Source organism: Sturnus vulgaris, chromosome 8 (assembly GCF_052056855.1).
Source record: "Sturnus vulgaris isolate bStuVul1 chromosome 8, bStuVul1.hap1, whole genome shotgun sequence".
NCBI classification, from domain to species: Eukaryota; Metazoa; Chordata; class Aves; order Passeriformes; family Sturnidae; genus Sturnus; species Sturnus vulgaris.
In genome coordinates this window covers 31,406,051-31,432,100 of record NC_142250.1, presented here as the reverse complement: position 1 = coordinate 31,432,100, position 26,050 = coordinate 31,406,051, and the positions used below count along the sequence as shown (strand labels likewise).

The 26,050-nt window shown below is 39.4% G+C and overlaps 1 protein-coding gene across 1 annotated transcript in view; it reads left to right on the top strand.

Annotated features, from left to right (window-relative positions):
• GFRA1 (GDNF family receptor alpha 1) overlaps nt 1-26,050 on the top strand; it is a 133,844-nt gene that overhangs the window by 841 nt on the left and 106,953 nt on the right. The window contains exons 2-3 of the mRNA XM_014872548.2: nt 994-1,278; nt 2,482-2,565. Coding sequence (XP_014728034.1) covers nt 994-1,278; nt 2,482-2,565 — 369 coding nt within the window. The remainder of the gene's footprint in view (nt 1-993; nt 1,279-2,481; nt 2,566-26,050) is intronic.

Here is a 26,050-nt window from a genome sequence, read left to right as displayed (position 1 = left end):
TTTAGGCAGAACAGTGAAGTTTCCAGTAGTTTTTATTGCTCTGCCTCACATCAGCTAGCCCGGTCTGCGTTTAAAGCTCTGTAGGTTACCGACTTCGGTACTTGCCTGTTTAGCCTCTTGTTAATTTGGGTTCTCGCAAGTTACAGGGAAACTTTTCATTTAAATAAAATAAGGCTGCCTGAGGAGGGTGGGGAATGACAAGACCAGCTGAAGGATTACATCTTCACCTGAACCTGGCAGCATGCCCGACTGGTAGTGGTTTGCAGCTCAAACTGGTTTCCTTTCCACAGGAGAGGTTTGCGTTTCCATCCGCATGTGTCTGAGGGAGCATGACGGGGGCACGATGGAGAGGAGAGAGTTAATGCAATTTGCTTTGTTCTCCTGCAAAAGCATCATACGTGGAGAAAAGTGGGGAGAGGGGGAAGTCACAAATTCTACCTTTATACATATAGAATAAGCAAAACTGTGTGTACAGCCTTTAAAAAGTGATTGACGCAAAGACAAGCTAATACCAATCCGTGAGGATACTTATCTCTCCGAACGGGTTGTTCCTGGATGTAAGTGAAATTACAGCAAAGCTCTTGTGGAAAGTGAGGCTGAATATTTAACCCCTCAGTTAAACCCTGGAATGGAAAGCCGATTTGTTTCACCAAAGTGGATCTATGGAATAAGAAATGCTTGTTTTGTCAGGCACATTAACCCCTCTGGGTTTTTTTCCTTTTTGTGTTTCCTCATAAATCATCTATCAGGGTTAAAAAATACTGTTTCCTTGGACTCCCCGAAAGTGGATCTAAGCCCATGGAAACCCTGTGTGCGTTTTCCTATGGCAGGAGGTTTGCAAGGTGCTGTCCCTGGGGTTGGCCGCATGTGCAGCGTGAGGAGGTGCCCCGTGCTGCCAGCTGCTGCTCTGGGCTCGGGTGAATCCCACCCTGCCCGCTCCGGGATCGCGCGTTGGTTTGTGTCTCCTCTCCATAGATGTACTTTTGTCTGCAGAAGTGAGCGGGCTGCCTGGAGGGGAGCGCCTGGACTGCGTGAAAGCCAGCGATCAGTGTCTGAAGGAGCAGAGCTGTAGTACTAAATTCAGGACACTGAGGCAGTGTGTAGCCGGCAAAGAGAGCAACTTCAGCCGGGCCACGGGCCTGGAGGCGAAGGACGAATGCAGAAGCGCCATGGAAGCTCTGAAGCAGAAATCCCTGTACAACTGCCGCTGCAAGAGGGGCATGAAGAAGGAGAAGAACTGCCTGCGCATTTACTGGAGCATGTACCAGAGCTTGCAGGGTACGTGGCGAAGCGCAGAACCCCCAGCGCAGGGTGCGGGTTGGCGCCTGAGCCTGAGCCTGAGCCTGAGCCGGGCTCTGACCCCGCAGCTCTCGCTGTGCCCCGCAGCTGCCGCCCCCGGCACAGCTGCGGCTCCGCTCGTGCGCTGGGAAATCCACAGGCAGAGTCTCCTCCAGGGCACCCAGCTGACCTTCCTAAACCACAGTCAAAAGACAGGGGCACGGGCATGTGAAAGAGCCACACAAACAGTCATTTGGAGACATTTTCCTAAATAATAGTAAAACTCCATAATTAGGACTCACCCAACAAGACCACAGGACTCTGGAACTAGTTTCTTAGCCTTTTTGCTAAAAGTTAAATGTAATATGAAAAGATGATTGTTTAAAGTAAAAGTTTATTTTTTCCTTTCTTATATTTACTAGCAGTATTCCCTGGGCATGCTGAGGCAGAAAAAATCCCAAAGCTTATGGTTCCTACAGCATGTAGATGTGCCAGTTAGAAGAGATATGACAGTGATTGACTCAGAACTCCTCTGTTATTCATAAGGCAAATTTCTCTTAGTCTGCTGAGGACATATGAGAGACATAATTTTTAGTCCTCTTTTGCTGTGGCCCTGGAGTTGAAGGTGCAAGCTGACTTCAGTTTGCTCCCCATATAACTTTTTTTTTTAAGTTGCTCCTACAAAAAGGGAATAATCTCTTTCTGTTCATTTATCCATATGTTTTAATGAGTCCATACTTTTTTTTTTTTTTGCTAAGTGTAATAACGGACGTTTTCTGCATCATAACAAATTTCTCTTCCAGCAGCATCTTGTTAGTAGTTTTTCATACCAAAGATGCTGGTTTTTGGCTGTTAGCTGAGCTTCTCTAAAAGAGAGCTCTGCTGTTATGGTGAATGAAGAGGAACATCCTTACTACAGCTTCTCTCCTGCTGGCATGAGATGGGACAGTCCCTGTGATGTCACAGGCTGTCTGCAAATTATGACCTTACCCAAGGAGGAAGGAGAGAAGGGATCTAGGATAGGAATAAACAATTAGCTACTTTCAGGTATTTTAATAGGTAATTCTTTGAGAAGAAGTAGCCATATAAACTTTTGTAAGGGATTAAAGGGCTAAACCTGCTATGAAGTAAAAGTAAACCAAAAAAATCTTATCCCGAATTCTTGTGTAAAAGAAAAAAATTCCAAATATTTTTTGTCCTTAGGAAATGACTTGCTTGAAGATTCCCCTTACGAGCCAGTTAACAGCAGACTATCAGACATATTCAGGCTAGCTCCAATTGTATCAGGTAAGCAGACTTAAAATTCTTTAACTGACATACGATTTTGTAATTGAATTATGGAACTCTCAAGCAGCACTCATAAATACAAAGAAATTATAATGGCTTCCTGGATTTAGGAAGTTCATGATACAGTTGCACAAAAGGAAAGACTAATTGGTTTTGAAGTGAAAGAATGCTTGGCAGGATGGCAATTTGTATTCTTTTTGAGTCATTCTTGACAATAAATGCTAAATTTTCCTGTAGGTGGCAATCTGATTCCCTGCGTTCCCAATTTACAAGTCAGTTCCTTTTTGGGAATTTGGTCAGTGCAAGTTACCTCCTGTTGACATTATGAAGATCAGAAGATATATCTTTCAAATGTTTGCATAAGGCAAACATAAGGCATACAGTTTTTTAAGAAAAGAAAATTCAGAATTAAAGCTTGTCTTCTTTTCTGGAACCGCTGCCCTTTTAAAGAGCCTATTCACAACTTCCTCCTTTTTCTGTTTTCTTCTTGTTGCTATGTGGCTGCCTTTCCGAACTTTTTTGTGGTATTTTGAATATGTTGCATGGGTATTAAACAATGGTGTTAGTTCTTTATCAGCCTAAGGTCTACTCATTTGGGGTCATATTTACTGAAAACGTGGTTTTTTTGGGACATTCACTGGGGTTACAGATTGGAATTTAATTTCAGGAGCTTCAGGAAGTCTTTTTTTTGAGGATGCAGTCTGTACTCTGGATTTTTATTTGTTTAGCTCCATAAAACAAATCAAATGTTCACAGTGCAGTGTGTGAGGTGGACAGTGCTGAAGCTCTGCTTAGCTGACATGCTATGGATAGCCATTAGGAGATGCCTTTTTAAAAGAAAGGGAAAAAAAATAAAAGACCAGGGAGAGTGGCTTGACCAATTTTCAGATGTACTTACACTTTTTAGAACTCAGAGTCCCATTAAGAGCCAGGGGGACTTAGGTTGTTAAGTATTTAATGGTACAGATTTTCAAAGGCATATAGACACATAAAATGTAGATAACTGCCCATTGGGATTTTCAGAAAGGACTAAGTGATTTAAATAGGCGTTAGATGCCCAGGCAGTTTTGAAAATTTTAAGTGCTTAATGCATCTTTAGGTATCTTAATGCCTTTGAAAATCGTCCCTTTAGTCACTTTTCAATATATGACTTCAGATCCTTATCCCATACATCTTTTGAAAGCATTGTCCTACTTGGTGAGCATGCCTGTTGGAGAAATGGTAGAGAGCAAAGACAAATCTCTGAAGAATCTTTATTTCTTTTATTTTTTATTGCTTAAAACTCCAACTTAATATAAAACCAAGACAAAATCAATGCAGAGGAGTTCCAGGCTATTTTCTTAAAGTTTATGATCAGCCTGCCTGGGGCCAAATTCTAACCTATGTCAGCAGTTTTGTGATCTCCAGAGAAATACCCTATCTGCATTCTGCCTTTCTGGTTTTTTTTTTTTTATTTTTTTTTTTTTTTATTTTTATTCTTCATTTACTTGCAGAATAATTACCTTAAAAATTTAATTTTCATACACCTATTCAGAGCAGCAATGAAGTAAGATATAGTTGCCAGCAGATGATGTCCATCCTACCACAGTTAGAACTCATCCCATGTTACCAGTGCACCCCAAATTGCTGCTGCCTTGGTCAAAAGTTTCAGGTTTACAAGGATGGGAGGCCTAGAATTCACAAGGAGCAGCAAACAAAAGTTGTCCAGTTTTCCAGTGGAAAAACACCAGTATTTGAAAATATTGTTAGCTGAAAGAAAAAGATTAGCAAAAGCATTTTTCTTATCGTCATGGTTACTCTTGCATATTCTTGTTATATTCTTTATCCTCAGTCTTACAGGTTTTTTGCAGAGCTCTACAAATATAGCAGAACTTGCTAAAATTTGATTAAAACAAACAAACAGAACAATCCCTGTACAAGTAGTGTTGACAGGGGTTTCATAACTGGTGTTCTGCTAATGTGGACATTGTGTTTGTAGATGTTGCTGCAGTGTTCACTCCCATTAAAGTTACTTGTGTGTAACTAAAAGCAGCAATTAACCCTTTCATATCACAGAGCCCATTCTGTGGTACTGTATGACTTGATATGTATCAAGTGTAATGCCTTTGCCCCTTTCTGTATTTATTTTTGCAGTAGTGTAGAAAATCCCAGTGGTTTTCTTTTGTGGTATGTAAAAGGGGAGATCATTGGCTGAGATGACTGTTTTGTGTCACATAAGTCTTTTGTAGTGTACATAAGTCTGACAAATGAAGGACAGTTTTTAAAACCAGTTAAAGTTGATGTAATTCTATTCTGATGGATGTTCAAGATTGCTTCCCCTATGGATGTAATTCTGTTCTGATGGATGTTCAAAATTGCTTCCCCTATGGAGACAGGATGCCACATTCTCTTTAATTCAACCATCAATATGTTGATTTAGAAGAAAAATCAAGAATATATGGCTAAACCTGTTACTAAGTTTGAGTCTTCCCAGTTTAAAGACTGGGCTATCTTGTTTTTTTGTTTTGGGCATATCTAGGTTTGAAAATTTTTTGTAACTGATATGTCAGATGTGGTGCTTCTGCTTCAGGGGTGTGAATTTCTTCCTCTTAAGCAGCTCTTCAAATTGCTGAAGACTTGTGTGTTTGTTTTGGAGGGTAACAGATTTGGGTTAGTTATTATGATGTAAAGATTTTGCTTAAACAGACGTTTTTGCTTGAACTTTTAGAACTTTTGAGAGGTGAAAACATTTTAAGGCCATTGACTTCTGTCACAACTACAGTAAATGCAAAATCTGTTGATTGGATTTCAGAAGTGAATTTCACACTACATTAAGGAGAGATGCTTGAATTAGTAACTTCTTAAAGCTGTCTGTGGCTTTTTACTACCTGGAGAATGGTTTGCCTCTTAAATTTGTATTGTAGTTGACATTGAGCTTTGCAACTGGAAGATATGTTATTATTTAGGTATTAACTGATACAGTATAGTGGTCATCTAGGGCACCTTGTAAGAAAATATCCTGCATAAAAAATGTAGCTGCACATACCCAAAGAAATACTTAACAAAGTAATGTTTCTGAAATGTCTCATTTATTTCAGCTGAAAAGGGTGAGCCACTTCATCTGAATAAAATGCCTTAAGCCATGTCTGTGAAGTGGTGTAAGTAGAATACTCAGTGTTAAAAAGAGTTGGCTATTTAGATCAATGCATTTAGGGTGACAAAATCCTCTCCTCCCATGGATTCACTTCTAAGTTGCCTAGTTATTCATAGGCTTATTATCCCATTGTTCAGCTTTGTGAATCTTCTTTCTTTTATACCCATTATGTTCAGAAATAATCTTAAAAGAACAGACTACACAAATCAGAACATTTGTTAAAACAGAGGAATTTCTGTTAGTGTGTGGAGATTTGGTTGGTTACATGCTGCTTAGTTAGGCATTGTTTCTGGTTGCTAAAGCACAGAACTGATGGAAGTTAATTATTTTGCCATTATTTCGTCTTAGTGTAGTAAACTGTTTTTGCAAAGTGCCTTTTGCATAGTTAACAAATCAGAGAAATTATTGTATGATTGGCTCATATGATAGAATGTCAAAGGGAGCATTTCCTGATTCTGCTGTTCCCATGAGAGGCTGCCTGATCTAAAAACTCTGGGAATCTTTTGTTGTGGAAGGTCTATGGAAGCTTATATTTAGAAAAGGGCATATTTTATATTTATTATAGTAAACTTCTAAACTAAAACCAAGAATTCAGTAGACAGCACAGCATGTTGGACTTCCCACTGGAATGTGTCATTCCATGTTAGAACACAGCACATGAGGTTTGATTTGCCCACTGATTGAGCTGTAAGTGCAGACAGAAACAGTTCTGGTCAATAAGGTCTTTTTTTATTGTATGTAAAAAGTTGAGACTAAAAAGTCAGCAGTGCTGGAACTCAGGAGTGAATATGTGTGTGCTGGTGGCTGTTACACTCTTTCTGTAGGATGCATGAGGATGGCTCTGGGATCTAGGATCCTCTAGGATATTTCCCTTGCTCAGGAGAGCAGGGTGATCAGTAGTTTTCCTACCTTCCTATGAGTTTTTCAAAGTCTTGTATGCATCTTGTATATTTTATTCACAAATAACTAAGTTGATTGTGAGGAAAGAACAAATTCAGTGTGCAAAACACTTGCTCGAGGATGTGACAGATTTTTATAAGGTAATACCCCCCAGCATAAAACCTGCACTGAGTATTGATGGCACCTATTTGCCCCCTCCCCGTTATATTTTTCTTCTCAGGGATAGGGTAAAGACATCACTCAGGGTGAACTATTGGTGTTTCCTTGGAGAAGTTGCCATCAGCAAAGGTGGAGGAGGAAGGTTGAGGCTTTTCAGTCCGAATTCCCAGGATTCAGAGACACAAAGCTTCCTTGTCTGTGTGCTTCTCCTCATACCTTCTCTTCCTGCTATTAGGAAGCTGTGTCATAATGAATTAATTTCCCCAAAACTTCCATTATCCCCAAAATTCCTTTAATCAAGAACAGAGTGTTTCCCTATTAATTTTTGTAATTTTTGATCTGATGTAAGGGCTGTGTTCTGTTTAATAAGTCCCAGACACTTTAATTATTATTTACTTCTCTTTTCCAACCTGATAAGTGATTTTTCATTTGTAGAATCCATGCATGGCCTTTTTTAGATTGTTTATCAGAAAGATAAGTTAGAATCTCTCTCCTAGCCAAGAGATTCACTGCTTTTCCTTTTGGGGTTTGTGGCATGTGAATTAGTGGCTTTTCCCATGAATTAATACTGTATGACATCTCCAATTCCTGTAGCCTGAGGCCTCTAATCCTGTTTCTATTCCTAAATCTGTATGTATTTCAAATGCCACATATTTTTCTAATTTAACACTATGTCTTTTTATGAAATTTCTGTAAGATTATTTGAGATGCCACTTTTCTACAAAGGCAGTTTAATTTTTAAAAAAACTAAAAATGTTGATTTCTGTCTACTCTCTGCAGTGCTTTTATTAGCTCTTACCCCCATATCATTGCTGCTTAGTCAGAAAAACTGAGATAACCTCATGTTAGTTACCTTGTATGTGCACCTGAGTTCATAAGCAACAAACCAGTTCTTATTAGGTTAAAAGGAGTCTTGCAATCTGATTCTGTTCCCACTAAACTAAGCATAACCTATCAAAATCTTCTTACTTCATTATGATATATTCTATTTCCCGTTGTATTTTTTCCTTTTGCTTAGTTCTGGTTTTCTGATGTGAGGTTGAGCCTTTTGATAAGAGGAAAGTAAAAACTTGTTATGTTTAGCCTACATTAGATTGTCACATGTAGAACTGTATTTTTCTTTATAAGGTAATACATTAAAATAATAGCCCTTGAACCAATATGGAGTACTGTTTTTACACATATCTTTGAGTGTGAATTTGTGTCCTGTTAGAAGACAGACAGACAGACAAACCAGGCACCTATTTTAGCTGCATTTAACAAAATGAAAATAGTTTGACAAAAACAAAATCTAAGCAAGTACAATGTTTATGTATTTTGACATTTTTGAGTGCAGATTTTCTTTGCAGAGACAACTAGGCTGGGTTCCAGGCAGATAACAAGTTATCGAGGGTGCATAGATACCAGTTACTGATTTCCACTTCTGCAATTTTATAATCAGATTGGACTTCACACAAAAGAAAATCACTTTGGTGGCTGTTGGCTTGCAGGAAGTCTTTGAATATCCTGTTTTCTGCATTTCTTGAAGCTAGATCTGATTATGAGAGGAGAATTAAGTACCATGCTGAAGTAACTGATTGACTGGCCTCTAAAGGCGGTGCCCACGCACTTTACCTTCAGCAGGCCTTGAAAATAGGAATATGTAACACTCTGTTTAGTCCTTGTTGCTTTCCTTGGCAAGATTATTGGAACCTTTTTGCTAATTTCTTTGAAGAGCTGTAAAACAGAAGATAAGGTCTTTGTTCCTCAAGCATTTAAAATGCACAGCTTTGTGCAAATGTAATGTTTCTGCTTGTCCCAGTAGTCTAGGCAGGCTTTGTCAACCTGTTTCAACATGGGACACAAGATGAAATCCATTCCATGGAAGGAGGAAGTGCCTGATGATGCAACACAAAGCATTTATGTATGAATATTCAGCCTCTTCTTTAATGCCAAGAGTGATAAGAGAGAATAGTTAAAAGTCTTGAAGGAAACTCAGAGCTGAGCAGTATTTTCCTCAAGCCTCAAAGGGAAGTATTGGGATATAGCTGGTTGAAAAAGCATGGTAGTAAAGTACTTACTTTACCAAATATAATGTATGCAGTGAACCACATATTTTCTAGAGTAACATCCTTGGAGAATGGAACTGACATCCCTTAATCTGTAGCTTTGCAGGAAAGCCTCAGTTATGGTGTAGTGGGTCAGATATTAAATGAACAAATATGCATATACACTTTCGTGCAGCAAACTGTATTCTTGCTTCCCATTACAGGCCAGCTTTATGGTTTGCTGAGTTTCTCTGAAAGAGGAGCAAAGGACAGAGGAACTGCCAGTGGTGTTGGTGGGATGACAAGGAGAGATCAGGTCACTGAGGAGGGCAGCAGAATCAGGTTATCTGTTGGGAGAGGCAGCACCATTCCAGGGATGTGATGAGCAGGAGCATGCATGGGCTGCTGGGGACCTCAGACATGCAGAGCTGGCTGGGTTCCCTGTTTAGTCAGGTGTCTGCAGCCTGCTGTGTCTCAGGAGTGGGTGGTGGGACACAGTGAGCCTGCTGATGGAGCAGTTGCTGGGGTGGTATGCTGAGAGTGAGCAAAAGCTGCTTGGTTCGTGTGGTGACCACCCTGTTGTCACTGCATCAGTGGTAGAGGTGGCGTGAGGGATGGTGCAGAAGAGAGGACTGCATTGAGTAGGCAGATTCCTATGGCAGCCTTCCCTGCAGGGCTTCCAAAATGCCTTCTGTGAAAGCAGTTTTCCCTGGTGGAACCAAAAAAACAGCATCCTGCAGCTTTCTGTCTCTTGATAGCACAGCAAGGTGCAGTTTATGGCAGGCATTCTGCACACTGGCTCATGGCATTTTAAGATATTTTTAAACTTTTTTTTTCTTTTTTTAAATAGCCCTATTTGTATTTGACTCTCAGGGATATCTTTGACAGTCTTGGAGAAGCCAGTGCTAACTGTCAGGAGTTGACAGTATGTTAAAAACGCTAAGAGTAAAATACTTGTGTGTGATGAAATAATGATTTCTGGATTGCAAGGCAGATACTTATTTCTGATCTAACATTTCTTCTTTTAAGATGCACATTATTTTGTTTTAGCCTTGGAAAGGAATGTGTTTACAGCTTTGATTTTTAGAAATGTGGCTGGTTTTGTTCATGAAATGTAATTCTGTAATTTATATTATTTTTGGTAGTATTTTTATATTCTTGCATTTTCCATGGATGAAACTAATGCAGCAATAATGCTGCCAGTATAGGTAGAGCATTACCACAATTAAGTTATTTTTGGAACAGTTCTTTAGTTACTATGATGCTTTGACAATTTTTCTAAGTGTCAGGCTATTGTCCTGTACAATCTGCACTCAGCTTGAAATTTAACATGAGAGAGGCATGACACAAAGTGTAATGGCATAGAGATAGAGATCTTGCTGCATAGAAAGTTCGGAAATGATAAAGAGACTTGAAGGTATCAAACAATTTGAGTAGAACCCATAAATAAAGATGAATTTCTGCATTCAGTGGTTATATGATTTTATCACTTTCTGGTTTCCATAAAATGCATCTTCCCATTAATGTTTTGTCATGCAGCTGATGAGGTTCAGAAGTGTTAAAAAACTTCCATGCTCTTCCTTTTAAATTCTGCACCCTAAAGTTCAGCAAACCCAGATATGGCTGTTTCTTTGTTCTCCTTCACTGCAGACAGCACAAGGATTCTTCCTGCTCCCCAGTCCCACAGCCTCCATCCTTCTGCAGGTGTTTTCTGGGTTTAGCCCTGGCAGTCAGGCTCATGTTAAGCACTGCTGATCCCCTGAGCTGAGAATCCCAGCTCATTCCTGCCTTGATGTACCTTTTTCCATGTACTGCCTTCCCCTCTTTGATTGTCGACTTTCCTCTCTCTTTGTGTAACTCCCATACGAAATCCCCTCCAGCTGCAGGGGTTCCAGGGTTTTTTCTCTGTTACTGCAGCATGGAGTGGCTCTGCCTTCCTCTTCTGCTACTCCTCAGAAATCTGGCTGCACTTTTTCCCATTCCTTTTGTGACACACTTGTCTTCACTCTCCTGTCTGACGTCTTTGCTTTGCACCCTGCTCTTCTGTTCTTCATTTCCCCAATGCCTCCCTGTCCTCCCTCATCCAGGACTTCTGGTGAAGCAACACCTTCTGTGTTGCTGCAAACTTGTGTTAAACTCAGCTTTTCTCAGCATTCTCCACATGGTTCTCTCACCCCCCCTGTAAAGTGTTTGAGACGTGGTTTGTTTGATAAAAGGAATTGTTCCTGAGTGGTGGAACTGCCAAAGCCTGATTTCCTACCAGAGTCCTCCATCCCCTGGGTGCCCCCACTTTTTGCACAGAGTTCCTGTCTCTCTCCTGTGCCCTGTCCACATGTCCCTGTGTCCCTTCCCTGGTCCTTAGCTCTGTCCCACATCTCAGCTCTGCAGGGCAGCAGGTGCTGCAGCTGGCTGGGTGTTACACCTGTGCTGGGGGACTGGGGGTCCTCACTCCCTCCTGGAATGGCTCAGAGCCAGAGGCACACCTGCCTTGTCAGGTCTGCTTGGGTCTGAAACTGTGGTTTTTCATAAAATTTGTAAGAACTTCATATTCATTCCTCTGTCAGATTTGTTCAAATGTGTCCTATGGGTTAAGAAATCACTGGGAGCTGCAGGGTGTGGAGAAGATAGAGACTGATATTTAATTTACTTAGATTTCCTTGAAAAATTATGATTAAAAAAAGCAAATACGGTTCCTGTCATATCCCTAAGCATTAGACTGTGACATATCTCATCTTATTCTGGTCTCATAAAGCATCTAGTGTGTCATGCAAGTGATATAAATAAACATGAAGTGGACTTGAAACATACAGGCAATTAAGTACAGTTGATGGCTGGCAGTTGTGTGAGATAATTGAGCATCTCAGGATTCTTGAAACGGGAAATAACTCATCGTTTAGGTTAGTTGGCATGCAGATTATTTATTCAGATTTAGAAATGAAACAGGAAAGAAAGGAGACATCGAAAAGCTGTTATGTATGAACTCATATATTGCATTTGACTATTTGGATGATACCACATTGTGTTTACAAATGACACTGCACTTTGTAGAGTCGTCTTCTTTTCCAGATGGAATATTTTTAGGATTAATGATTAAGTTTTGCTGATGTTTGTTGTCATAAGACCATAAACAAAGTTAAGTAAGGCAATACTAGCATTTGGTAGTAGTTCCAAAGAATTCTTGCCTCTTGCAAATAGAGTTGAATGTATTCTCCATAGCAGTGGCTTTGCATTAATGAACGTTTAAGCAGCAGATTAAAATGTCTGTATAAAAAAAAATAGGTTAGGGTTATATAATAACACTAGTCTGGGATATTAATAACAGTGAAGATGATTTTATTGAGCAGATTAGGTGCAATTAAATCCCAACTGCAAAATATTTAAATACAATACCAGATCAAAACCCAGTCCCTGCAGCTTTACTTGCTTTCCTTCACACCTGCAGGATCAGCACCTGACAGCAAAGTAAATTATAATTTTTATTGTTGTTCATTTTCTATTGCCACGGGAATGTACATCATGTTATCCATTAGGCCCCAGACAGACATGTCTTTTCTCCACATACACAGTTATGAAACAAGACATGATTGAAGACAGCGAGGTGTCGGCTGTATTTGAAATTCTATTAGAAATTGATGAATTTGCTTGTCAGATTTCTTTAAAGGATTGCAGGGGTAAGAACTGCCTATAGTGTTCTCATAAAAAAAAGTCATGAAAATTACAGCTTTAAAATCAACCCATATAGACTCAGGAATGGTGTCAGTTCTTTCTCTCGTAATCTGTTACTTAATTTTAGTCTCCTGAACAGTGAAATAGAGACACAAACTTGCAGTGGTTGATAACACTCATGACCTGATGAAGTAAACTGATTTGATCCTCTGAGAGGTCAAACTATGTGTGTTTCTAAGCAAACATTCCCCAAGGCTGCTGATGTGTGAGATGTCTCTTTCCCTTGCCAAACATCCCACCTTTGTAACAGAAAATTAAAGAGGACTTGCAGAGAAATGTGTGTTAGTGTATAAGTCTTATCTATAAATTGCCGTGAGAACTGTTGAACACAGGGTTTGGTGATGTATTTGGGTGGTTTTTTTTTAATTTTTGCTCATTTTAAAAATACCTAGACAGCTCTTTTTGGGTTGGGTAAAAAGTAAATTTATTAACTCTAGCTGTGTTAATGTTTAGGGAGAAAGGCATACAGTGCTTTCGAATTTGGTAAATAAAGAACTATTTGAATCTGACTTGGGGCTGCATTTAGTCTTTTAATAAGTTTCTGCTGTATAGCTAAAAATATCTTATCTGCATGCCCTTGACCTTTCTCTAAGAGCTGTGGGAAGATTCACAAGCATAAATGAGAACAAATTTAGAATTATCCGATTTGAAGAATGGTACCACATGCCTTATCTCTGCAGGCTGGAGTTGTCAGTCCTACATGGCCAGTCTGGCAGGGCAGAGCAGAGCAGGGAGCCCTGGTGCTGGGGACAGGCTTGGGTAGCCTTGGAAAAGGGAAAGCAGCTCATTTTTCATTCCCTGCTCAGTCCTTCTCCTCCTTGCAGGAGGTGCCAGCAAAGGTGCCAAGTACAAAAACAATTTCTGTAGCTCAGTTCTCTGTCCCTCAACATTTCCCCTTCTCTCCAGCTTGTTGTGTGTCGTTCCCCTTGCAGCTGTGGAAGTCTCAGTCTTGGGCTGTGTTTGAGCTGGTGACTCAGGGGTGAGGTTGTCAATTTATTAAAGACATCCTCAATGGCATAACCACAAATGGTGAATAACTGTGATGCTTGAGCTTTATGTTTTTATTTATTTATTAAAAATGTATTGGTATTTGAGCATCCCAGATGTCACAGGGATATTTCTGAAAACAGGTGGCTTGTTGTGACACCACTGCAGGCAGCCACTCTGCCCTGCTCTTACCTGCTTTAAATCACTCTTAAACACACTTTAAAGAGTGGGTGCACTTGTGGAGCTGTCATTTTTAGGGCTTAGGTACTGCATTGCTGGGCAATAATTACACAGTCTGATAGTAGCTTTCATTTATGCTAATTGCAAGTAAGCTTATAAACCCCTCAGATTATTAAAAAGAGAGTTATCTCCTTCCTGGTGCGTTAAGTCAAGGATTTAAATGTTGCAAACTTTTGGTCCTGCATTAAAGAGGGAAATGTCACCATAAGAATCTTCTCAATATCGACACTTTGTCAGGCTAAGAAAACAGGAAGCCTTATTCTATTTTGCCTTTCAAACTCGTGGTTTTAGCATTGCAGCTGTATATGCTGTTTTTAATAATTACTTTTAGTTAACTCAATGTTTTAAATATGCATTTAATCCTACATCGACACCATAAAATTAAAATCATACTTAAAAGATAATCAATAAGTGACTAGCTAGGACACTAACAGGAGGCAGAAGTAATTGATCTCAAATGGCAATATTTTCTCTAGAGCTGTTTTTAGTAAGATCTTCAGAAACAAATCACAGATATCTGTAATGCGGGCACTATGCAATATCTAGTGTAGATTGTGAGAGAAATGTAATTTACAAGTTACAGCATGAATTACTCTGTTGTAAAAAGAATAAAATAGAGCCAATAGTTAGCTCCCCTTGAGCAGTGATGCCTCCCAATTAAAGGACTGCTTTGTAAGAGTCAATTGTCAGGCTTGTAGAATACTTAAAGACTCTAGTTCCTGTCTTTAGCCAGCCTGAGAAGTACAATAAATAATTCTGGACCTGGACTGTGGTAAGAAGAGCTGCTGCCCACTGCAGATGTCAGAATGGGAGATGTGCAAAGTGCTCGTAACAGATAGATGGCTCCTCTGTCTCCTGAGCAGGTTGTTTTTCTTGTGTGGCAAAGTGTTGCCAATAGATTAGGGTGACAATTCATAATGTTCCTAAGCACAAAGGCTCCATGTTAAACAAGATCAGACTGTCAAAGAGCATTCAGAGAGAATTAAAGTTTAGCACTTATCCTTCCTCGTGCCTTTCAGAATTTCGAAGGTATTTCTAATATTTTAAAAATGTTCAAACGCAGAAAACCTTGGTATTTCGGAGTACTACTTTAGAAATCAGCTTTACCCCAGATTGTAGCTGAGTGCAGTGGTCTAATTCTGGGTAATGACTTTCTGTTGTGTGAAATGATCCAATAGCAGCAAAGTATTTTAATAAAATTCTAGAAATTACTGTGCATATTTGGAATGATTTATTATACTACAACAGGAAAGCTGGAAAGGTTTTTTAATGGTGTTAACTTCTCAGATGTGTATTATTAAGGTGCAATAAATGTATTATTTTGTTGATTTTTAAAGAGTGGTAAAAGTATTAAAATACATCTCTAAATCACTCTACAGCTACTTAGAGACAAGGTTTTGGCAAGCTGCCCAAACTGCTGTACAGTGGGTATTTGAGAGGAAGAAAAGGTTTCTTTGAGGTATTTTTACCACTGGGGGACTCCTGCTGTTCACATTTCTTCTGTATGGTTTGTAGCATCCCCGATTTCTCTGAAATGATTGAGTTCACCTGAAAGGTGGGGGGGTGTGATGGTATTTGCTGTGGAAGAAAATGCTCATTTTAATTGTCAAATGAAGTGTTTTTCCATTTATCCACATTGTAACACTCAGGTTGTTTCTCTTTGCATCCTGCACCAGCATGAGAAGCTGTGAGGTTTGCAGAGGATGTGGCTGAGTTCATTCTCTTGACTGTTTTATCCTTAGTTGTTTTAAGACTTGAGTGAATAGGTGCTGACAGGACTCCAGCTTTTTTCATATGAAATGTAAAAGCAGAGCTAATGTATATTTGGCACACACAAGCACTTGGAGGTCAGGAAATTTTTTTTTTTAGCTTTTTCTCTCCTGTACATTTCCTTTCTGACACTGGCTTGAAATTGAATTCAAGCACTCCTTTTCCAGGATGTGGTGTCACAGAATCTGCTGAGCTGGAGGCACCCACAGGGATCGTGGAGTCCAGCTCCTGACCCTGCACAGGACAGCCCCAAGAATCTCACCACGTGCCCAAGAGTGTTGTCCAAATAATTCTTGCTCTGTCAGGCTTGGTGCTGTGACTCCTGCCCTGGGGAGCCTGTTCAGTGCCCGACCACCCTCTGGGGCAAGAACCTCCTTCTAATACCCAGCCTAAACCTCCCCTGACACAACTTCAGGCCATTCCCATGAACCAATGACCCTGAGATTAGCTCGGCTGGCCAGAGCATGGTGTTAACAGCCCCAAAGGATGTGGGTTTGATCTCTGTGTGGGCCATTCACTTAAGAATCAAACCTGATGCTCTTGAGTCCCTTCCAACTCAGAATGTTCTCAGAAATGCTGTCCCAGTGCTTTACTGATTGACTAATACATGCCTGACAGGGAAAGTTAAGGCAGAAACATATCTCTAATTCTGGGTCTCACTGGCTGGAAAGTTTCTTTTCATAAATTATTCAACAGCAGGTTTACTGAAAGAAAGGTAAGGAGGCTCATTTGTATAAACTTCCAGACATTTCCCCAGAAATAGCTCTTTTCCATTGGAAAAAATGCAGTTATCCTAATTTCCTGACTGTACTCTGGGTTGGTTATTCTGTGAGACTGCATTTTAGTTCCTGTTAGGAGTTTCCAAAACCTTCACTGGTGGCAGTTTGTACTGTACAGGGGATGTGGGAACATTTCTGTTCACAGAGCTGGCCAGCAGTGTGCAATTTGTGAAGAGCCAAGCCTTCTGTTTGTAATTCAATGTGGTGCCATTAAACCATAGGATTTTAGGTCAACACATATTTAAAGGTGCTACCATCATAAGGCCAAATATTCTCAAAGCAGTGTGTTGCTGTTTTAACCTATATCACAGTTTATTTCCTGCTCCCAATTCTTCTGTCTGTATCTGTTGCCTCACAGTGAAATCAGCTCAAGGACATGTGTTGGTAAGAAATAAGGATGCACAAGTTCCATCTCACATCTGGCATTCAGAGGCCATTTATTTTATTAGAGTTAATAAAGTGAATTGTACTTCAGATAGACAACCATGCCACAGTTTTATTTAATAAAACAAACATGGAAGAACCAAGTTGGATTTGCTTCATAAGGAAAATCTGTCTTTGTTGTTTCGAGAATGTATCCTGTGATGACTGTCATACAGCATTAATTTTTATGCTGTACTTAGAATTTAAATACCTGCATTTTTGGCAGTTTCTTTTCTGCACTGGTGACAAGTAAATGTTGAATAATCAATTGAAATATAATTTTAGAGAAGTAACATCTGGAATGAGGCAGACAAGTAGAAGGGAAGAAGACAACATCTTGTGTGTGAATAAAACTAAAATGTGTCAAACTCAAACTGGAGAGCTTCAGGTAGTGTAAAATACATCTTTAAACAGAAAATCTTATGTTTGTTTTTAGTCTCCTTTCTCGTGTATCAAAAGCTGCTCCACTGAGTACCAAAACTTAAAATCTGGCAACATATTCCTGGAGGAGGATGTGCAGTGCCTCTGTTTGGTGTTGGAGAGAAGGAAATGACCAGCTTGCTTTCTCACGTGGCAGAATTCCACAAACTCTGGTGTTATGTTACATTCTTAAACAATCACTCCTGATGTGTGATGGAATAGAAATGTTTTTGTTTGATGTTTTCAGTCGTTGTCAGTTGGCTGCTAATGGGAAACTTGGAGATACATTATGGAGAAATCAGGTTACACCAACACCAGTCAAAATGTAGCAGATATTTTGCAAGCTAAATAATAGCTCTTAAGCTCACTTGGCAGAGGGAGAAAAGTGATGTTTGCATGTTAAAACCTGTTTATTTCATCAGGTCACATTGTTATTTGAAGAATGTATTTTCCAGTAATTAAGTAGTGTGCCAATTACTTCTTTTAATTACAGATTATTTGTGAGGATAGTATCAGCCACTGTGAAATTGGCTTCTCATTGTTTTTCTGTTCATGTATGGTGGAACACTGGAGCAAAATACATTTTGTATTATTTTGCTGCTTCATCTGGAAAGAATTTATTTTAAGCTGGAGAACCCATATTCATAGCATTAAATTATGACAGATATGTTTTATAGTTAACTGCAGCAGTGTTTTCTCTTGCTTTCAGTCACAGGATACCATTTACATTCTATTATCAGGGTCTCATTATGAGCACTGTAGGCCCTCTGCTACCATTGAGTCTCCAGTTGTTTTCCATCAGAGTTGAATCAAAATCAGCTTCACTGGATCAGATTTTTAGACCCTCCTTGGGCAAATTTTTTTTGCTAGGATCACATGGAGCATTCCCAAGAAAAATACAGGATATAGCCAGTCTCAGCAATGGTGTAGCTTTGTGTATTCTAGGTTGAAAACACCTTGTCTGTGTGACCTTGAGATGTTTTGATTAATTGCATCTTTTGGAATTCTGTATGTGTGTTGTGCCTGCTTTTTCACACATAAAAAGAGACACAGCTATTACCTTCGCTCTTAAGTTAAGAAAAGAGGATTGTGTTTGCCTTCTATGATACATATCTAAGCTCTGTAACATTTAAAGAAATACTTTTTCAGTCTTTGGTCTAATTCCAAATGTTATTTTTCATTAGTCATGAAAAATATGGATTAAAAGCTCTCAGAGTTTTTACGTAGGCTTTTATGCAGTAGTTTGATGCCTCTGACAGATAATCTTAGGAGATACCTTCCACAAAACAGGACTTGTTCCTGATAATTATTCTCACATCATGACTACTGCCTCTTTGCTTTGAGCAACCTGATAAAGAGACTGCATCAGGCAGAGGCAAGAAAATTCCTTCCAAGCAGAGGAGATTTTCCATGTGGGCCGCTCTTGAACTTAAAAGCTCTGTAGTAATTTAAAATGTGTAGGATGCTCCATGCTCTCTCTTATTACACTGATAAAAGTTCACCTGATAGTAACGTGTGTGTGCCACCTCTCCATACTTCACCATCTGTCTCATATTGGTCAAATCTCAAAGACCCTTCTAAGCACAAGACAGGTTTTTATGGAGCACTTTAGTGCCCTGTTTATGATGCTCATCATGCATCTTGTGTGTATTTTAAGCACTGCTCTGATCATCGTCTGACTCTTAAAATTGGTATTCATTTCAGGAGAGCAAGCAAGCTTTAGACAGTTACGGTATAAAAGCTTTATGCCTTGCTCTGTCAGGAACAAATAGAACTGAGACCCTGTATGAAATTCATTCATAAAGGTGATGCCTGAATTTTACAGAGCAGAATTGGTAGCCTTATGTTTTTCACCTACACTTCATGCTACAGATGGAGAGGATTATTTATGTGGAAAACTCAGTTTATAGCTCAGCAGTCAAATAGCAGATGTATTTTCCTTCATTACCAGAACCTCAGAAACATCTTGTCCTGTTTGTAAAACCATCTAGTTTATGAAAGTTAGAAGGCTCTGAAACAGAACAAGCTGCTCATATTTGTAAAGTAAGCAGCTGCTAGATCCAGAGCTGATGCTCTGGGAGAGCAGTATTCCCATCTTTGTTTAATTGATAGTGTTGGCACTTTTCATGCCACCACTCTGAAAACACTGTGGCTTAGAAGTCACTCTTGCCTGGCTTTATGCTGGCACACACCCAAAGGGAAATTAAGACAGCTCTCCTATGGCTGCTTCAGTTCAAGATGCTTTAGTCAGCTGAAGTACAATATTATTTTTGATATGCTAAAGCAAATTTGAGTGTATTTATCCCAAATATGCTTTTTAGGTACCTCACATTTCTGTATTATAAATGTTATTTGTAATATATTTCTCTCTGATACTGATCATTCTTGTAATTATAAAACCTGCCTTCATAATTGAAAAATATGTTGTTTAAAACTTTGATTATTTTTCAACGTTTGATTTAAATTACAAAGTTTAAATCAAACACTGAAAAATTATCAAAGTCAATAAGGTTTCTTTGCCCAGCTTTAGAAAATATATGCTTTACAAATACCCTGTGCACCAGTATTTAAAAGGCCATGTATTATCTGAGAAAACTCATGCAGAGAATCAACAGCTCTACCACAGGAATTGACCAGCACAGTATTGCAAACAAGGGACCTTTTGTACCTCTACAAGTGCAGAACAGCATGAATTTTACAACTGCTGAGTGTACTCCTAAATTAATTACCATTTACAGTCTAAATAAAATAATTCTCTGTTAAAAAATGTGTTGGAAGAATGTTTACTGGTCTAAGCATCCTATTAGTGTTTATTCAACTCTAACTGGAACTATAGTCAGAAGTCAGACCTGAATCACAAGCTGTGGGGAAAAATGCATCTTTTCAGTAGGGCTAATTAATTTGAGTAGAACAAAGTGGTGATGCAGCTATCTGAAACATGAGCTACTCTATGTATATTTGAGCTATATAGACACACCCTATGATGCCAAGGCCTTATATTTAATAAAGGGGCTGAGAGCAATTAAATTTAGCCACTTAATTGTAAAGAAGCACCGTGGTTGTTTAAGAATTGATTTGAGCAGTGCAGTGAGCAGTGTGCACAGCACTGTTTCAGTGTGTGTATTTGCTGTGGATGCCACAGATTAATGATCATGTATGCAGACTGCAGGAATTGCCCTCTAGCAGTGGGCACATGGTTCCAGTGATCAGCCCATTGACTCAGGAGAGGTGCCACAGGTAGAATTCCTCATGGAACCTCGATGTGAGTGGATTAATTGTGAGGAGGAGGTGCTGTCAGTGCTTCCCCTGTAGTTCACAGGCTGCAGTGAGCCTGCACCAGCTCTGGCTGCCACTGCACACTTCCAAACATCTCTGGTTGTGTCCAGGCTTGACACAGATCAAACTGCCCAAGAATAAGGACCACAGTGTTCTTTCTCTGAGGTACCTGGCAATTGCATTTCCTTCCTCCTCTGACTTCTAATTACTATTATATTTTTTGCCAATACTATTGAGCTTTCGAGTATTTTTCATTGTTTCAAAGGAGGTTTGCTTCCACATTAAGCTAAATAAAACTTGTGAGTAGTGTGCTCGATGCTTATTACTGTGTGCAATCACTGCTACAGACTGTATCAGGTTTATGATACTCACAAACCCTTCTCCTTTAAAAGATCTTCTCAGTTGTTGTCTGATGACTTCCAGAGTTGTCTTTGTTTATAACCAAAAACTAAAAATAATTTTGTAGGCTTTTGCTTTCTCATCTTAACTTTTGGAGAAGTTCCATTTCTCTCAAGCATTTATTTTGCTTGCTGTGTAGTTGAGCACATTGTTTCATGCCTTTCCACGTAAAGCCATGAAATGTAACTGATGTGGACAAATTGAGCATGTTATAGTTTTTAGGATTTGGAAGACATACTGCTTTCAGGAATAAAGAAAAACTTTAAAAAGGTTGTAAAGTGGCCACTTTTAGTATTTACTTCTGACTGGATTAGGCAAAATAAAAATGTTTTCAAGTTTAAAAAAAATAATGTTTGTATTATTTTTGAAACAGAAAAAGTCTTTCTTTTGCATAGACTGGAAAACAGATGAAACAAAGGAAGGGAACATGAATAATATGCATTCCTTTTCTTTGCTTCTGTTTTGTTTCCAGGGCCAGCACAATTTGTTGTTTGTGTTTCAAGGCTTATGAGAATTACATTAAAATGCCCAAGGGACTTGGCTCACCACATTATGGGTTTAATGCCATTATTACTGTTAATAACAAATCCTTAAGTTTCCAGTTTTAGAAAGAGAATCTGTTCTAGAATGTAAACATCTAAGAATGGGAAAGAAAGAGGCAAGGAGAACTAACTGATCCTAACTATTGGCTGAGGTGCCAGTGGTTGGGACAGAGGGGTTTCTTAGTATTTAGGTTCATCTGCTGCTGCTCTCTTTGGTATTTCCTTGCTCAGGAAGAGCTGTGATAGTGTATGTGTGAAAAACAAAGCTGGTCTCATTAAACATTGTGGGGATCATCTTCCCACAGACTTGCTGAAAACATCTGCATCTTGTAGTAGCACTGGGCAGAGAATTTATTCAACAGAAAAAAAATTAAAACTACTCACTGGTTCTGCTAAACTTCCTAAAGTGACCATCAATTTGTTTTTCCCTACTCTGTGAAATCTTTGATGTGGTGTCTCATCCAAATTAAGTTTTGTGGGGTATATTCTGTCTTTTGGAATCTTCCACCTCCTTTTCATGCAGCTGTCTGAGTTTTAGAATTGTTGCTGTGTAGCAGGACTGTATCACCTGCATCCACTTAAAAATGCTTGGGTATCTGATGTATAAACTGATTCTCCCATTAAATATGTGTGTGTTTGGTAAAATACTGAGAATTTTTCTGAAGGAAATGTGATGGATAGGTATAAAGTCATTATCAATACTGTTAACCATTTACACCAGTAAAACTTCCTGGATATTGATTAGGGCCAGAGCATGACAATAAGGACTCAGTACCAGGAACTGAATCACTATCTAAGCTTTTATTGCATTTCACGTCCAGAGATCCTGATTATGCAATATTTTGGTGCCAATTTAATATAGTTATGATGTATTTTTAATGTATTTTTAAAATAGGATGTTGAAATAAATGCTGAGTAAGACAGTATGTAAGACAATTTCCTTGCCATCCTATTTGATTTCAGAGCTAAGTTGCTGCAGATACTAACTAGGACCCCTGAAATAACTCATGTATTCTTCATAGGGAATATATAGATGTGATTTAATTACCAGCTGTCTTGTAAACACAGCTGAAAGAAAATTAGAAAAAAAAACATCTGTGAAGTTTAGCAACTTGAATCCATTGTTGGTTTGGGACATATCAGTTGTGCTGCAGAAGTATTTCCCTCTGGCCTGTGGTTTTGGAGAAAGAAATTGAATATCTGTTTTAAAGAACAGGGTGCTTAAAGAAGATGGTCTTATTATAAATGCATATTTGTATTGGTTTGGCTTTTTTGCATGTGTTTTTATCTTCATAGGGGCTATCTCATTGTTTATCATTTAATGAAACACTCTGTTGTTCAGTGACATGACTTTGGGAAAGATCTCACTCACAATTCATGCTCTTTTGGAGACAAATTTCATGTCGGGCCATGCTGGTGTTCTGCATCTGTTATACATGTGAAATTTGCACTGGTTCTTGAGAGTGTTTGGCTCTTGTGGAGAGCTGCATTTACAGAAACTCTTTTCATGACGGAAACTGTAAACTATTGCCTTTCTGTCTGATCTGCAGCTGCTTCACATCTTCTTTGTTGGGTTTTCCTTTGATGCAGTTTCAACCATGATCAAATTTGTTGGTGACACAAAACCAGATGGGTCAAGAATGGACAGTGGCCTGGCCAGAAATGCAATGACCTTGAGAGATTAGAGGAATAGAGGCCACGGGGAGGAAAGGAAGATCAACTGTTCGTAAATACAGAGTTCTGTAGGGCAAGGGTGAAGAACAGTGAAGAAGGATGAATATTGGTAGCATTAAGGAAAACTCACTTTCCAGATTGTTGTCTCAGTGCTGCCCTAACATGTCTTTTTATAAAAACAATCAGTTCGGACTTCACAGTCCTAAAATAGCACAGATGGAATGAGGCAGAGCTAATGCACAAAATGAAAAACTTCTGAGGATACTGCTGTAATACAAGTAATTTACATTTCAACTCTCAAACAAGTGACCTTGCCAAGGTATTTGGGAGGAAAAGTAATCTGTATTGCTTTGCTGGACTCAGATAAGTCATCAGTAGCTGCTAGAGGGATGGAGTTTAATATATTTTTATAGCCCAGAGAGTTTAATAATACTTGAATTCCTTATGCCTGAATTGCGTGTATTGTAATTAAAAAGTAATTCAATTTCAGAAATCCTAAATAGATATAAATTGTGGTATACTCATATTTCTAATAATAATATGCCTGGTTCTCAATTTGGCTTATAGTTTGTGAACAGAAAAGAGCATTGCACTTCAATGTATTCATTTAAAAGCACCACCACTAAATAGGGCTGTCTTGTAAATTTTGTATGATCCATAACAATGAAAGCCTTCCATAAAAGTTGTAAATGTATTACTAGTTCACTGATATTTTTATTACTCTGTTTTTACATATATATAATCTGTTAAAAGATCAAAGCTATAAAGCATTGCCACAAAAAGCAATCCATTCTGTATAAGCAAGTGTATGTGGAATTTCTTTTTGGCCATATGTTTTCTCCATGATTCTTTGAAAGCGCAGCTAGCATTTATAGCTCTTGAAATGGAGAATCATACTATAAAGATTTGAAGAAGGAAAAGATGAAACTATCTATGTATTGTATATTGCATCATATTGAAAATGGGAAGTGATCTGGGTCTGATATTCTGAAACTTGTGAATTGCAAGGGATGCTAGCAAAATGTCTAGAAAATGAGTCCTGACAGCACTGGGCTGAGATAATGGAAAACATCTTCAATTGTACAGGATACTTGGAGACAGAATAGATGCCAAAGCAAAGCAAATGGCAGGTAGAGGCTTGTTCTTAATCATAAAAAATGAAAGGAGTTCAAAAGTAAAAAAACGGTAGATCTGTTAACAACACATATCAAAACACATGGTAATTCAGCAGGAAAAAAATAGAACAGTGCTGTCATAATGGCTTTCCATGAGGCAGAACAAAGGGAGACCTGAGTACCCAGAGGAAGAATCATGGACTGGTTGCACTTTAAAGCTCCTCTTGTTCTAAGCCCTTGCCATGGACAGGGACACTTTCCACTTTTCCCAGGTTGCTCAGAACCCCATCCAACCCTGCCTTGAACAATTCCAGGGATGGGGCAGCCACAGCTTCTCTGGGCACCCTGTGCCAGGCCTCCCCATCCTTGCAGTAAAGAATTTCTCCCTAATATCCGTAATATCTGAACCTTCCCTCTGTCAGTTTGAAGTTATTCTGTCTTGTGCTATCACTACATGGCCTTGTAAAAAGTCCTAACTTTGCTTCACTGTGTCCTTGTGAAGAAGTGACACTGTTCCTGTGGTTGAATACCCTCAGTAAGGGCTTTAAATGCTGGGCAGAGTGCTTTGCCAGTAGTTAGGCTGTAAGGTGATCCTGAGCACTGATATTCTTTTCTTTTGCATTGATCCATATTGAGACATCTAACTTCATCCTTTCTTCATTCAGATAGATTTTGTGTAAAAGGAAAAGCACATACAAATTTCTGTGATTTCTCCCAAATAAGATGTGGAAAGGAATAAGGTTACTTAATGATTTCTTTTCATACAGATGACACATCCTGAGCTATTTTTTAAAGTGTACTTTGGCCTTCTTTGAAGGCTGGCAGAGCTTTGTCTCCCCTCTGTAGGATGCAGTGGGCACAAGAAATTCTTCTGGGCTGCCAGTTGTAGCAAAGCTGGGATGTATTTTGTAACACACTCTGTGTATGGGCAGAGCTCGCTCTGACTTTGTGGAGTGCTGTATTCAGTAATTCAGCACACAGAGCTTCTCTCTCCCCCCCTCCTGTTGTGTGTGTGTATATATTTATACATCCACCTCATCTATATCCATCTACAGGTCTATAAACAGCTGCCACAGGCAACCACGCGTTATGAGCGGGGCAGGGTGCAGGCAGTGGGGTGTGACAGGCAAGGCCCTTTGCCTGGAGCACATCTGGCTGGGCTGACCAGCTCTGCAGCCACACTGCCTGGAGCACATCTGGCTGAGCTGACCAGCTCTGCAGGCACAGGAGCACATCTGTCTGGGCTGACCAGCTCTGCAGCCACAGGAGCACATCTGGCTGAGCTGACCAGCTCTGCAGGCACAGGAGCACATCTGGCTGAGCTGACCAGCTCTGCAGCCACAGGAGCACACCTGGCTGAGCTGACCAGCTCTGCAGCCACACTGCCTGGAGCACACCTGGCTGAGCTGACCAGCTCTGCAGGCACACTGCCTGGAGCACATCTGGCTGGGCTGACCAGCTCTGCAGCCACACTGCCTGGTTTGCTGCTTCTTGTGCAGTAGGAGGGGACAGGGCAGGCAGGAATCAGGTGTCTGCATCAGAGATAAAACCTGCTAATCACTTTTTTTTTGAGATAGCGTTAAGCATTATAATCACCCATGCCCCTGTGTGAAATTACTTCTCCCCTTTGTTCAAAGCCCCTTATCTCTCATCCCTAAATTACATCACCAATGAATTCCATTTAATACAACTAGTTTCTGTCAGGAATAAAATCATAAAATCATAGTGTAATGACGTGCAAAAGGGGGATCTTTCCTCTGTTGTGCCATCTTGTATTATTTCCCTCTGAATCTTGTTTTCTAAAATGAACTGAAAACATGGTTGTCTTTTGGGGTTCATATTTTTATTTTATTTTGTTTCTAAATGTATCCTGTTCAATAATCTTTCTTCAGAATGATTGTGTGGGTGGAAAAAT